The sequence below is a fragment of the Arachis hypogaea genome, chromosome 18, assembly GCF_003086295.3.
Source record: "Arachis hypogaea cultivar Tifrunner chromosome 18, arahy.Tifrunner.gnm2.J5K5, whole genome shotgun sequence".
Classification (NCBI taxonomy): domain Eukaryota; kingdom Viridiplantae; phylum Streptophyta; class Magnoliopsida; order Fabales; family Fabaceae; genus Arachis; species Arachis hypogaea.
Genome location: NC_092053.1, coordinates 22,154,930 through 22,169,490, shown reverse-complemented (window position 1 = coordinate 22,169,490; position 14,561 = coordinate 22,154,930). Strand labels below are relative to the sequence as shown.

General features: G+C 38.8%; 3 protein-coding genes across 6 annotated transcripts; 2 read left to right on the top strand and 1 right to left on the bottom strand.

The window, feature by feature from the left end:
* Positions 1 to 4,112: 4,112 nt before the first annotated feature.
* LOC140181297 (protein MAIN-LIKE 1-like) lies at positions 4,113 to 4,730 on the bottom strand. Its single transcript, XM_072224833.1, has 2 exons — positions 4,632 to 4,730; positions 4,113 to 4,550 (listed from the first exon to the last, which is right to left on the bottom strand). The coding sequence occupies exons 1-2, from the start codon at positions 4,728 to 4,730 to the stop codon at positions 4,113 to 4,115; spliced, it is 537 nt and encodes a 178-aa protein (XP_072080934.1).
* Positions 4,731 to 7,479: 2,749 nt separating this feature from the next.
* Positions 7,480 to 11,405, top strand: LOC112772287 (pentatricopeptide repeat-containing protein At3g62890). The gene is made up of 4 exons (XM_025817192.2): positions 7,480 to 9,291; positions 9,669 to 9,725; positions 10,060 to 10,131; positions 11,010 to 11,405. Exons 1-4 carry the CDS (start codon positions 7,480 to 7,482, stop codon positions 11,403 to 11,405), a joined length of 2,337 nt encoding a protein of 778 aa, XP_025672977.2.
* Positions 10,945 to 14,188, top strand: LOC112771270 (uncharacterized). 4 transcript variants are annotated; one of them, XM_025815961.3, is made up of 3 exons: positions 10,946 to 11,405; positions 11,716 to 11,763; positions 12,049 to 14,188. In XM_025815961.3, the coding sequence occupies exon 3, from the start codon at positions 12,252 to 12,254 to the stop codon at positions 13,863 to 13,865; it is 1,614 nt and encodes a 537-aa protein (XP_025671746.1). In that variant the 5' UTR covers positions 10,946 to 11,405; positions 11,716 to 11,763; positions 12,049 to 12,251; the 3' UTR covers positions 13,866 to 14,188. The 4 variants fall into 4 exon arrangements, with proteins under 4 accessions (XP_025671749.1, XP_025671747.1, XP_025671746.1 ...); XM_025815963.3 differs by having other exon boundaries at positions 10,950 to 11,405; positions 12,058 to 14,188; XM_025815964.3 differs by lacking the exon at positions 11,716 to 11,763 and having other exon boundaries at positions 10,945 to 11,405; positions 12,058 to 14,188.
* The last annotated feature ends 373 nt before the right edge of the window (positions 14,189 to 14,561 follow it).

Genomic DNA, 14,561 nt, shown 5'->3' with positions numbered 1-14,561 from the left:
CTTTCTCCCTCAGCCTTTCTTTTCTTTTCTTTTCTTTTATTTTATTTTATAATTTTTGAATAAAGGGTAATTTGGTAATAAAAAAATAAAATTGGTAAAAAGGACGATTTTATAATGTTTTATAACGTTGAGGATGATTTTAATAACAAAAAAAGGTTGGGGACGAATTTGATTTTCGCCGCTTACCTTAAGGACGATTTCAGTACTTAACCCTTAATTAGCCTAATTTTGAATACATGACATATAATTCAGATGAGGACAATTCTTGAAATTGTGTTTTCTCATAAGATTCAATCGGACAGGACTCGTTTGGATACTGACATATAATTCGACTTAAGAACTACTTTTGAATCTTATGAGGAGCTGAATTAGATTTTGCACTTAACCTTTTCAATTAATCGATTGACCAAGACATTGGGGATTGGTTAATTGAGAAGAAACCAAGGAGCCAAGACATCAAAAATCAGTTACTTAAGATTTGTCGTGAACAGAGATTTGTATGCTTTCGAACTTGGTTAACAAAGTTTAATTACCATGAGAACCTGAACATCTCTAAAACCCTACACACTCTCCACCATTGATTCCTTCCAATTCAACAATCATTGTCTCGAAGCATTCAACATTCAACACTCCAGCATTCAAGCATTATGGGGTCTCTCAATATTCTTCAATCCAGGTTCTATTGAACTAATTAGTTATTTAATTCGATATTTGCATGCTCAATCCTTTAATCCTCATAGGAATGATATCCACTCACCGTGGTATTATTTGAACGATTTGGTGTACTTGCTGGTATCCGTGAACTTCACTTTCCGCTCATCAAATACCCAAGTATGTAATATATAGGTAGGTTTTCCACAAGGCACCTCATGTCCTTTTCTAGTAACATTGCATTCGACTCTAACAAATTAATTAGAATCAAAGTAGATTTTTGGTAGTTGATTTCAAGCTCCAACATCGTACCAAAATATGCTAGGATTCTCTTATAATTCTTTAAAACTCTTCTATCTGGTGGACAAAAAAAAATTGTATCGCCAGCGAATTAGAGAGGAGAAAGGAGGATGTTGTCTTTACCCACTGACAATTCCTCAATAAATTTTTTTTGGTAAAAATATATGGATCAATTAAATCATTAAACCTATTACATATTAATAAAATTTTAAATGTTATTTTTGAATTTTCTCTTTATAATTTTATAATAGCCAAAATTTGTTTATATGAGTACCTATAATATGGGAGACCGAGAGTTCATGAAGAATCGAGAAAACAAAGTCAATAACATCTGAATCTTAAATAAGAAATGAGAAGGAAAAGTTATAACCTCGTAAAAAAATAAACATATGTAAATTAAAACAAGTAAAAAAAGGGCAAAAAACTAGAATAAACCAAGGGAAGTTGCAAATTACCTAAATGAGCCAAAGTGAAATTCGTTTCTGCAATGAGCCAAACCCTATATTTATATAATTCGAACCAGTGTGGTTCGAACTCTATTCATGAGTAATTCGAACCAGGGTGGTTCGAATTACTTGGGAGGATAACGTAGCACATAATTCGAACCAAGCTGGTTCGAATTATATGGGGAGAAGCTGCATCAAGTAATTCGAACCAGGTTGGTTCGAATTACACAAACTGAATTCGAACCAGTCCGGTTCGATTTATTGGTAGACAGTGCAGTATATATATGGTTCTAAACGTGAGTTGCTCTCATAGAGGGTGTAATATGGCTAGTGAGGAGAGTTTTGTGGTTTTGGTTCACCATAGAGGATCCATTAAGAGGAAAACTCGCTCCGGTGTGAAGTTCACAGATAAGGATCCTCTCTGTATTGTCGTGAAACCAACGACGAGCTATGATGATCTTGTTAGATCTGTGCTGATGAAACTTGGTCTGGAAGGTGCGAAGCGAGTGAAGAAGTTTTTCTATCGCATTCCAATCACTGTCTTGCAGGATACGGTGAAGTATGATTGCTTCACGATTGGTAGTGATGAGGACCTGCAAGTCATGTTTCTATGTCGGAGGCAGTTTCCCGAGGTTAGGACACCAGAGTTGTTGGCAAAGTTGGTTGATGTGGTATCCAGCTCAGGGGGTTCGAACCGGAATGCCACCACTGAAGCAGCGGCAGCCGGTTCGAGTTCCAGGCCTGCCATTGCTTCTTCGTCCGTCCCTGTGTACGAGCCAGCGGTCGAACCAGTCGCCTCCCCGTCTTTTGCTGTTGATCTGAATGATGGAGTAGGCGACGTGGTAGGATCAGTTGATATTCTGCCGAACGCTTTACAGGGAGTTCCACCGGTTGGCGTCGGAGACGGAGTGTTGGGTGATGTAGAGGAGGACGACGTCGAGCCGGATATGATTGAGGATGACAGCGGCGACGAGGTTGGAGCGACTGAGCCTGCATTGGTAGTCGGTGGTTCTAGTTCTGGCACACAGCAGTATCCACCACATTTTCCCTCTTTGGACCTAGATGCCATGAGGCAAGAGGGTGTTTCAGGGCACTCTGTTGGATTCGGAGCTAGAGATGCTGAAGGGACTGCTGGTTTGACAGAGTTCCAGGTTGGTCAGCAATTTCAGGATAAAGACGAGGCCCTGTTAAGTGTGAAGACTTACAGCATCCGGCGAGGGGTACAGTACAAGGTTGTGGAGTCTGATCATCGCCGTTATGTGGGCAAGTGTTCAGAGTTTGGGAATGGGTGCACATGGTTGATTCGACTGAGTCTGCGGAAGCGCAAGGGCATTTGGGAGGTCAAGCGGTACAATGGACCTCACACTTGTCTTGCGACCTCCATCTCGAGTGACCACAGGAGCTTGGATTATCATGTGATTTCCGCGTTCGTTATGCCAATGGTTAGGGCTGATGCATCCGTCAGCATCAAGGTGCTCCTAAATGCCACGGCAGCACACTTCGGGTTTAGGCCGACTTATAGGAGGGTCTGGATGGAGAAGCAGAAGGCAATTGCCCTCGTATACGGTGACTGCGATGAGTCATACAACGAGCTCCCCAGGTGGGTTTTGGGAGTCCAGTTGACGATGCCCGGTACTGTTGCAATCCTACGGACGAGTCCCGTTCGAGTTAGTGGACAAGTAGACGAGTCTCAAGCTTTTTTCCACAGACTTTTCTGGACGTTTCCACCGCTCATCCAGGCATTTCGCCATTGCAAGCCCTTAGTTAGCATTGATGGGACCCATCTGTATGGGAAGTACGGGGGTACTTTGCTCATCGCGATTGCACAGGACGGGAACTCCAACATTCTACCCGTTGCATTCGCACTAGTAGAAGGTGAGAATGCAGAGTCTTGGTCATTCTTTCTCTCCCACCTTAAACAGCACGTGACACCGCAGCTCGGTCTTCTGGTTATATCGGACAGGCATAACGGCATAAAGGCTGCGCTTGAGGCTCCGGACGAAGGTTGGTTACCTCCATCTGCATACCGTGCATTCTGCATTCGACACGTAGCGGCTAATTTTGCCCTTACCTTCAAGGGCAAGGATGCACGTAGGCTTCTAGTGAATGCCGCATATGCCAAGACCGAGGTTGAGTTTGATTACTGGTTTGATATTCTTCGGTCTGAAGACCCGGCGATGTGTGAGTGGGCGAACCGGATTGATTATTCCTTATGGACTCAGCATCGTGACGAGGGACGGAGATTCGGTCACATGACGACGAATATCTCGGAGTGCGTGAACTCAATCCTAAAGGGTGTCAGAAACCTCCCTGTATGCTCTTTGGTGAAGGCAACATATGGAAGGCTTGCGGAACTCTTTGTTCGCAAGGGTAGAGAGGCTGAGGCCCAGATGGGAACAGGACATCAATTCAGTCAGTACTTGGTGAAGTGTATAGAGGCCAACTTGAAGAATTCGCGGTGCTTCACGGTGACTTTGTATGACTGGGATAACTCCGAGTTCACCGTAGCCGAGACCACTCCGACGGGCTCTTTCTCATTGGGTACATACAGAGTATCGCTTGCGTCCCGGACCTGTGACTGCGGGTACTTTCAGGCATTTCATTTCCCGTGCCAGCACGCACTTGCATGCTGCGCCTACTCACGGGTTACCTGGTCCTCTTATGTTCACAGCGTGTATCAGATTAGTTCAGTGTTCCGTGTGTACCAGATGGGATTCACACCGCCGATACCGGAGGGATTCTGGCCACCTTGCGACGGGCCAACCGTGATCCCGGACCCTGCCAAGATGCAGAACCCCAACTGTAGGTCCCCATCTCCTCCAGCCTAGCTACAAACGGAAGCCATCTTATGTGAACGCGGTTGCCCGACTTGTCCGCAAAAAGCTGCGTGCCCAACAACATCATGATGTACGCACGGGCATAACGACACACAGTATCCTCATCAGCTCCCTCCGGGCACTCACCAAATGTCTCCTGAAACCAGCTGCAGTTGACCGCGTACTTCTGAACCTGGCTAGGAGGAGGTACCACTCCAAGCAACTCCTCGAACCAAACCCAGGCTGGACGGCCACCCTCGATGTATATATGGAACTCTGATAGGCAGCCGCTGACGTAACGCCCGTCCACTGGCAAACCCAGCTGGTATGCCACGTCCTGGAGTGTGATCGTGCACTCTCCGAACGGCATATGAAACGTGTGCGTCTCCAGACGCCATAGCTCGACAAACGCACTGACAAGGGCCTCGTCCAACCGGAACCATCTATCGTTCAGCCTTGCAAGATGGTAAAGACCAGCCATCTGCAGGTACGGAACGTATCTGTCATCCAGGACCATGCCCTGCTGCCGCCGCATGCTCCTGATGCATCGCTGAGGCTGCGGAAGAAATAAACCGTATTATTAGAACCAACTTAATTACCGGTTACAAACATAATCAACACGATAATTGATAAACCAAAAAATCTTAATATGTATAGCCGCTTAAAAAACCACTAAGAAAAACCACTAAGATAAACCACTAACATAAACCACTAAGATAAACCACTAAGATAAACCACCAACAAAAACCACTAACAAAAACAACTAACATAAACCATTAACAGAAATCACTAACATAAACCGCTAAAATAAACCACCAACTAAACCAACATCTAACCCGCATGCCAAACCACTAACTCACATGTACCGGTAAAACAAAGTTATTTCCGTACTAACCTCTTCGTTTATAACCCCAGCTATATGGGCGACTCCGTCCAAGCGATATAACCGTGCGGGATCGTCCCCCATGAGCAGAGTATTCCGTTCAGGTCTTTCTCGGAGAGAATCTGGGTCGTTTTCTCTGAGATTTGGTGGGGCAGGGGAAGGTGAGAATGGTTCGAATGAGGCTGATTCGAACTCCTTATATAGCCCAATCACTAGTAATTCGAACCAGGGTGGTTCGAATTACATGATGACCTCATTTATCCATAATTCGAACTAGAGTGGTTCGAATTACTTGCATTCCTAGTTCGAACCAGGCTGGTTCGATTTACTTTCAGTTTTTTCTTTGAAATTCGAACTGCTCTGGTTCGATTTATTTGAAGATGAAGTTCGAACTAGCCTGGTTCGAATTACATAATAATATGATCTGGCTCATTGCTATATCGATTTTCATTTTGGCTCATATAGGTAAATTTGGATTGATGTTGGCTTATTATAATATTTTGCCCTAAAAAAATATATTTTGACCATAAATTCATTTTTTTTTAATTGGTTATAACCTCGTACAATTAAAATTACTCTAAAAAAAATCATGAATGTCAATTTAGTTTTCAAAAATTATGTTTAAAATTGGTTTTAAAAGATATAACAATAAATTAATCCATAATACAACATATACAAGCATTTTTGTAACCAAATTTAATCAAATTGGTGCAAGTCCAATAAAAAAAATGTGTACATATATCGTTACTTTTTCTTTTCTGCACTTTTTGCAGCACAAAAATTTTTGATGAAGAGCACAGAATCTTATTAATATAGCATAAAAAATTTGATGTATAGCACAAAATTTTTTACATATAACACAAACTTATCAATATAATATATAAATTTTTGGGCAAATTACCCATATAAACTAAGTTGGAAAAAAATTTACGTGATTCAACCAAACCAATAATCGTTACAAGGTTCAACCAAGAGGGCATTTCTATGTAATTCAAATTAGCCTAATTCGAATTACACACGCACACACCCACTAATTCGAATCAACCTGATTCGAATTACACACACTTATTCGAATCAGGGTGATTCGAAATACACACGCTGCATATAGTAATTCGAATTAGCCAAATTCGAATTACTCATGATTTAATTCTGTCTATTCTTTTATTAAAAAATTAATAATTTATTAAAAAAATTAATAATTTAAAAGTTAAAAAAATATATATTTTATTTCATGCATTAAAAAAAAGCTAACAAAATATTTAATTACGAGACTTCTTTAAAATATTAATGAGCTATCAATTCGAATTTCATACAATACTCTTTTGCCCATTTTTAATAGCTCATGAATATCTTTTAATAAATTTTTTACGTAAATTTTTTACCACCATGGTTTATATGGGTGATTTGCCCTAAATTTTTATACATAGCATAAAAATATTTAACACATAACACATAAATTTTTGCTGCGAATGTAATTTAGTAGTTGGACGAGTCAATATTTTGAATATGTAATCCTCCAAATAATTTTATGCTGCATACTAAAATTTTGTGTTATACATTAACATTTTTATATTGTACATCAAAATTTATGTAATGTGTATATTTTGTCAGTTGGATATCAATATTTTAAGCATGTGGTCCTTAAATAATTTCTATATTATATATTAAAATTTATGTGTTGTGCACTAAAATTTATGTGCTGTAAATCAAAATTTTGTACTCTAATTTTTTGAACATTCATATTGATGATAATAAAAGAGAAAAAAAATTAAATAACAACAATAATAATAACAACAACACAGACAGTGGCAGAAATAACAATGATAATGATAACAATGACAATAATATTAAAAAAAATAACAAAAGAAAAAGAAAAAAAAATAGCACTTGTATGGCTGTATACTTATATACTATAATTTGAATAAAAAGTTATTTTTTTGTGATTAAAAAAGATTAAAAACAAAAATAAATTAATTGACTAAATTTATATCTAAATCTATTAGTTAATTTAAAAAACATTTGAACCCTACCTTATTGTAAATTGAATTAATTTTTTATTAATTATTCAATGAGATTTAAAATAAAAAAAAATATTTGTACACTAAAATTAACCACTAATATATTTATATATAAATATATATGTGATTTAATTTATTTTCAATGTATATTTATATTTCAGTATATATTTTATATTAGTGATTAATTTTAGTGGCCAAATAACACTACTCAAAAAGAAATCGTACTCGCCTCTTTCCTTCAAGATCAATTTGAACATCTAGTCTTTAAACAACCAAATTATTACAAAAATAATATTTTCTTTTTAAAAAAAAAAATCGTAATTAAATCAAACACAGCACAGGCTTGAATTCAGAGGAAGAAAGAGATGATGTTCTGCTCCACCCTCCCATCCACGCCTTCCCACCACCACCAGAAAGTACTTGACCCACCGCCGTCCACCGTCAACGCCACTAACTTCAACACCGTACTCGAACTCAAACAAGTACACGCACTTCTTGTCAAAACCCAAAGCCATCACTCTCTCCCTCTCACTCGCGTCGCTCTCATCTGCGCCCTCACCAACCATTTTTCTTACGCTCACAAAATCCTCCGCCTTTCACCAAACTCCCAAGAACTCTTTGCATGGAACTTCTGCCTCAAACATTTTGCCGAAGGGGAGTCCCCTCACGACGCCATCACTCTCTTCCGTCGCCTCCGCCAAATGGGTACTCCAATCCCTGACCACTTCATGTGTTCCTTCGTTCTCAAGGCCTGTACTCGTGTTTCCGACATTCAAACTGGGAGAATCATTCATGCCTTCGTGGTGAAGCTTGGGTTAACAGCTAATTTGGTTTTGCAAAATATGTTTGTGCATTTGTATGCAGTTTGCGGGGAGATGAGTGATGCGCGCCTTGTGTTCGATAAAATGCCTCAGCGAGATGTTGTTACTTGGAACATAATGATAAGTCAGTTGGTTAAGGCGGGTGACTTCCGTGGCGCTTATGGTTTGTTTTGTCTGATGCCGGAGAGGAATGTGAAGACTTGGACGTCCATGATTTCGGGGTTTGTCCGGTGTGGGAAGTCGGAGGAAGCTGTAGGGTTGTTCTTGGAGATGGAGAGGGAAGGTTTGAGGCCAAATGAGGTGACCGTGGTGGCAGTTTTAGCAGCCTGTGCTGATTTGGGTGACTTGGAGCTTGGCAGGAGTGTTCACCAGTTCGCAGATCGGAGTGGGTTTCATGGGAATGTACATGTTTGTAACACACTGATTGATGTGTATGTGAAGTGCGGATGCTTGGAAGAGGGTTACAGAGTTTTTGTAGCCATGAGAGACCGAAGAACTGTTGTATCGTGGTCGAGCATGATAGCAGGGTTTGCCATGCATGGTTATGGAGAGAAGGCTCTAGAATTGTATGATGAGATGATTGGATCAGGTGTGGAACCAAATCATGTGACATTCATTGGGCTCCTCCATGCTTGTAGCCACATGGGATTGGTCGAAAAGGGTCGAGAGATTTTCGCCACCATGACCAGAGCATATGGAATAGTGCCTAGGATTGAGCATTATGGTTGCTTGGTTGATCTCCTGAGTCGCGCAGGCCTATTGAAAGAGGCTCATGAGGTTATCATAAACATGCCTATATTGCCAAATGGGGTCATTTGGGGGGCTCTGCTTGGTGGTTGCAGGCTTCATAAGAACACCGAATTGGCTGAGGAAGCTATGAAACATATCTCGGAATTGGATCCACTTAATGATGGATACTACATTGTTCTCTCGAATGCTTATGCAGAGGTGGGAAAATGGGAAGAAGTAACGAAAATCAGGAAGTTGATGAAGAACAGAGGGGTGAAGAAAACGCCTGGATGCAGTTCAATCACAATAGATGGAACAGTTCATGAGTTTGTAGCAGGGGACGAGTCTCATCCTGAATGTGATGAGGTATTTGAGATGTGGGAAAAACTATTAGTGAAGATGAAGGAAAAAGGGTATGTGCCAAATACTTCAGTTGTGCTTCTTGATGTGGAAGATAAAGAAAAGGAGAAGTTCCTCTTTCGCCATAGCGAAAAACTGGCACTTGTGTATGGGTTGATAAACACAAAACCTGGAATGCCTATTAGGATTATCAAGAATCTTCGTATGTGTGAGGATTGTCATGCTGCTTTTAAAATACTATCTGCCATTGAAAAGAAAGAAATTGTGGTGCGTGATCGGAGTAGGTTTCATTGTTTCAAAAATGGTGATTGTACATGCAAGGATTATTGGTAGTTATTTTATGCGTTTGCTAACAAGTAAATATAAGCTTTTAATGACAAGAACTTTTCGCTCATGATAAGGATAATTCAGCAGAATTGAAGGTAATGAGTGTGATCATGTGAAACAATATAAAGGAAATAAAAGAAAGGATCTGACGAGATAACTGGTACTCAGTTAAAAGCTGATAATTATTGCTAATTATCATTGCTCTAACGCCTCTGATTGTGGACTACCGTTCATGATTCCAAAAGGAGAAATCAATATGAGAAGAACAAATGGGGTTGGTTGAAAATCTTGTTGACTATATACATATCATGTTTTAGATGTTGGATGTAACAACTAAAGCTTCTGCTTCAGTGTCGTTGTGGAGTAGAGCCTTGGCAATTTGAAATATGTAACAATAATTAAAATATTAACATACCTAAGTAGAGATTTAAATTGTAAAATTTGGTAGTGTGTTGGCTTGAAATGTTGAACGTTAATCATTATCAAAGTTATTACAAAGATTTCAGTATGCTAATTTTCGAATCAAGCCTCTAAACCATTTCCTAAGCCAATCCAATTTGAAGATGTTGCAGAACTGTTGAGAATGATCTTGGAGAATTAATTTTTACACAAAATAAAAATAAAAATAAAAACATATGAATTTTAGTATGACTAAATGATTTAAGGGAAGTTGTTCTTTCAAAAATGTATTATTACTAATTCTTGAAGGCTTTGCACTGTATATTCTTTGGTGTATTATTATCCTCAAATTCTGATGAAATTACTGGTGTTTATGGTCGGGTAAAATCGGATTTGATGTGAACAGATTTGGCTAGAAATATACATTGGGCCTATTTGTTAGACTCAAACTCGACCCTAGATTTGATGAAATCTACACACTTTCGGACCACGATTATATCGGGTAAAAACCGGATAAAAACCGAGCCGTTAATATTATATTACCTTGATACTTTCTTGTAAGCTAACATGTGAAAATATCTAAATTTCCAAGACTCCAACCATTATTTGATATAGTAAAATTCACTTAAAAAAATATAACAAGAACTAACCCTTCTCCAAAATGAAAGCATAACCACAATCAATATTAATTAAAAAGATATCTGCATTGTGTATGGACAATACAGATGCAAACTTTAATGACATAAATGTCTGTTTATATTTTGTATTTTATTTGATATTAAAAATAAAAGAAATTCTATATGTTGTAAAAAATTTTATTTAAATTTTGAAAAAAATGGAAAGAGTTTTTACCAAAAAAAAAAAAAAAAACTAATGAAGTTTATGCGATGATTTTGTCCATAACTAAAGAGGTGATGAATTGAATATTGGGTAAAAATAATTCTTATATATTTTTATCATTTTGATTGATTAAGATTTGATTTGTATTAAATATGAATATTATTAGCAAAAATTCTATTCAAGTCAATACAAAATATAAAAACAATTCTATTTTACAAGTACATTATTAGCAAAATATAAAAATACTTACAAAGAATGATAATTTGCTAAATAATTTTTAAAATAGTAATATACTAATATTTCAGTTAAAAAAAATCAAATCTTATAAAAGTACTTGCAATGATATAAGGAAAAAAAGTAAAAAAAAAAAAAAGAAAAACCCCTAACTCAATGGCACTCCCAACCATCCCCAACCTCAGCTCCCTCGCCGCACTTCACAGAGCTTCACTCAGACACTCACTCTCACCTCTCTCACTCATCGCACCGTCACCGCCGGTCATCACTCGTCACTCTCCTCTCCGGATCCTCTGCCTCGTCCCCGCGACGTGAGTGTTTGCTCGCCTCTTCTTCCTCCGCGCCTGTGCCGTCCCGGTCTCCTTGGCTCCGCCGTGCCTCGCCTGTCGCTGCCTCGGCCTCGTGCCTCGTCTGGATCTTCTTCCTCCGTTGTCATCGTGTTGGCTCCTCTGCAGGCTCTGCTCTGCGTCCGCCGAAGTTCTGCTCTCTCGCTGGCGGCTTGCTTTGCAACGGTGCAATGCGGCGACGACTCCAAGTTGGAAACGTCCCTGACTGTTTCTGGGTTCCTGCTTCTGCTGTAGGTGAGATTTTTCTTTTTCTTTTTTTATATAGTATTTCTTATTAATTTTTTATACTGGCTTTTTGCTCTTTCAATGTATTGATGCTAATTGTATTTGTATGTAAAACTGATTGATTTAATTTGTGATAGGTTTAGATGAATTGTATTTGTATGTAAAACTAATTGATTTAATTTGTTGTTCTCTTTGTTCTTTTTCCTTTCTTGAGCCTTGTATACCATTTTTCCTGTTATTTTAAGATAACGGCTTGAGGTTTAATTTCTAACTGTTTAAATTCTTACTCTTTTACTCCGTGTTGGACAAATTTGACAAGATCATCAATAAGGAAATTCCTTCTACTGTGGTTTATGAGGATGATAAGGTACTCTCTCAGCCTTTGATCAAATCCTCAACTTAACTGTGTTACAGGCTTACAGCTTAAGTGAAGTCTGGTAGTGCCGTGAATGACTACAGACACAGGTTAAAGCAATGGAATAAAGATTTAAAGATGTGCATTGGAGTTATCTGTTTTGTCTCATGAACTAATCTCTGTTGTTTTTTATGTCTGGCTCTTCTATATTGATTTAAAAATCTTATTAACATTTACATAAGCTCTTTAGTTTATACTTTGTCAAATATTTTATTCACCTAATTTACCCTCGTCTAGCTTATGCAGAATGAGGAGGTTTGCGAGAACTATTGATGCCGAGGGCGTTGCCATTCTAAAGCTCCGCCAATAACTCAACCAGGGAGCCGCTCTCAGTTATCATCATCACTTCCCAATTTCAAAAGTCATCGGAGAAGTTTCTGTCACCTTGAAGTGCAATATTCAGTTAAATTGCTCAGTGGCAGTGCGTGCCATCCCTCTTCATGGCCTTCATCAAACAAAGGGTTAGCTTATACAGCTCTCTTTCCCCACTCTCACCCTGCACTTTCAAACTCTATTCTGCTTCGGGCAAACTCTATTCTTCTTCTTCCGAAGCTTTGATTTCAAAAGCTCATGACACAGACGAAACCACAGAAACTGCCCAAACCACTAACCTGTCACCCCAAGAGACCCTTATAGCAGAAAAAATTCACTCTCTCATTAAAGACCACTACCGCAAAAACCCTAATCCCAACGCCACCCCACCCACCCCCAATCTCACCATACCCGATCTCAACATCAGTTTTTCCAAAATCTCCGCCACAGAAACTGTTTCCCCCGCTGTCGCCCGCAAGGTTATCGAGAAATGCGGGGGTGTCCGCCATGGCATCCCCTTGCTCCAGTCTCTCGCGTTCTTCAACTGGGCCACCTCCCTCGAGGGCTTCCCTTCATCCCCTGAGCCCTACAACGAGATGATCGACCTTGCCGGAAAGCTGAGGCATTTCGATTTGGCATGGCATTTGATCAATTTGATGAAAGTTCGCGGAGTCAAAATAACCATTGCAACGTTTTCTGTCATTGTTCGACGATACGTGAGGGCCGGATTGGCTGCGGAGGCGGTTCACGCCTTTAATCGCATGGAAGACTTTGGTTGCTTCCCTGATATTGTTGCATTTTCAATTGTGATTAGTAGCTTATGCAGGAAGAGAAGAGCAATTGAAGCTCAATCATTTTTTGATAGTCTTAAGGATAGGTTTGAGCCTGATGTTATAGTGTACACTAGTTTAGTTCATGGTTGGTGCAGGGCTGGGAATATAGCGAAAGCCGAGGAGGTTTTCAGGGATATGAAACTGGCTGGAATCAAGCCTAACACATACACTTACAGCATTGTGATTGACTCACTGTGCCGGTGTGGTCAGATTTCTCGTGCTCATGATGTTTTCTCAGAGATGATTGATGCCGGCTGTGATCCTAATGCGGTTACTTTCAATAGTCTCATGCGAGTTCATGTGAAGGCTGGAAGGACTGAAAAGGTCTTGCAAGTTTACAATCAGATGAAGAGGCTGGATTGTCCTGCTGATACGATTACTTATAATTTCCTAATTGAGAGTCATTGCAGGGATGAGAATCTTGAAGAAGCTGTGAAGGTTCTCAACTCAATGGTTAAGAAAGGGGTTTCTCCTAACGCGTCAAGTTTCAATTCAATTTTTGGATGCATAGCTCAGTTACATGATATTAATGCTGCTCATAGGATGTATGCTAGAATGAAGGAGCTGAAGTGCCAGGCTAATACATTAACTTACAATATATTGATGAGAATGTTCGCGGACTCAAAATCAATTGATATGGTTTTGAAATTGAAGAAGGAGATGGATGAGAATCAAGTTGAGCCCAATGTGAATACTTATCGAATTTTGATTTCAATGTATTGTGAAAAGGGGCACTGGAACAATGGCTACAAGTTTATGAAGGAGATGGTTGAAGAAAAAGGACTAAAACCTAATCAATCTGTTTATGAAATGGTTCTAGAGCTGTTGAGGAAAGCAGGGCAGCTTAAACTGCATGAGGATTTGGTGGAAAAGATGGTTGCCATGGGATTTGTCTCTCGCCCCTTGTAGAAGTAGCTTCACTTGTCACATCTTAGTTTATATTAAACTATAAACTACTTGTATTACCTGCTTAACTCAGTTTAGTTGGTAAGAAATAGTTGCTTTATTTTATTTTATTTTTGTGAACTTGTTAAATTCATAGGCATCATCTATAATTTCTTTGATTTATGGCCGAAGTTTTGTAGTACTTGAATAACTTGGTGGAAACGTTGTTTGAAGCTAGGCATTTAGCATGTAGGCTTCTGTTTGTTTATAGGGATGGAACATTGAGACAGGAAGACACAAAATCATATTTGACAGATGAGATATAGATTAAAATCGTATTTGATAGATAAGACATGGATAAAGATATTATGTCCAGAGATATTAAATTAATGTATTTTGTGTTTATTCTGACAGAAAAGACACAAAGATACTAATAAATAATATAATTTATTTTTTATTTTTTTATTATTGTTATAAATTTTTTATTATTATATTTTTTTTCCTCAAATTTTTTAAAGAAAAAAAGAAAAATAAATTAGATTTTCATAATTTGTTCTATTTTATTACTAAACAGAATACAAGAACACTAAATTTTGTGTCTCTGTATTTTATGTGTTTTTATATCTTGTTTTTAATATCTTTTCTTGTCCTAATTTTAGAAATAAATGCAACCTAACCATAAAGCGGTGCCTTTGTTGAGTGTATTCGGTTAAGCACTTA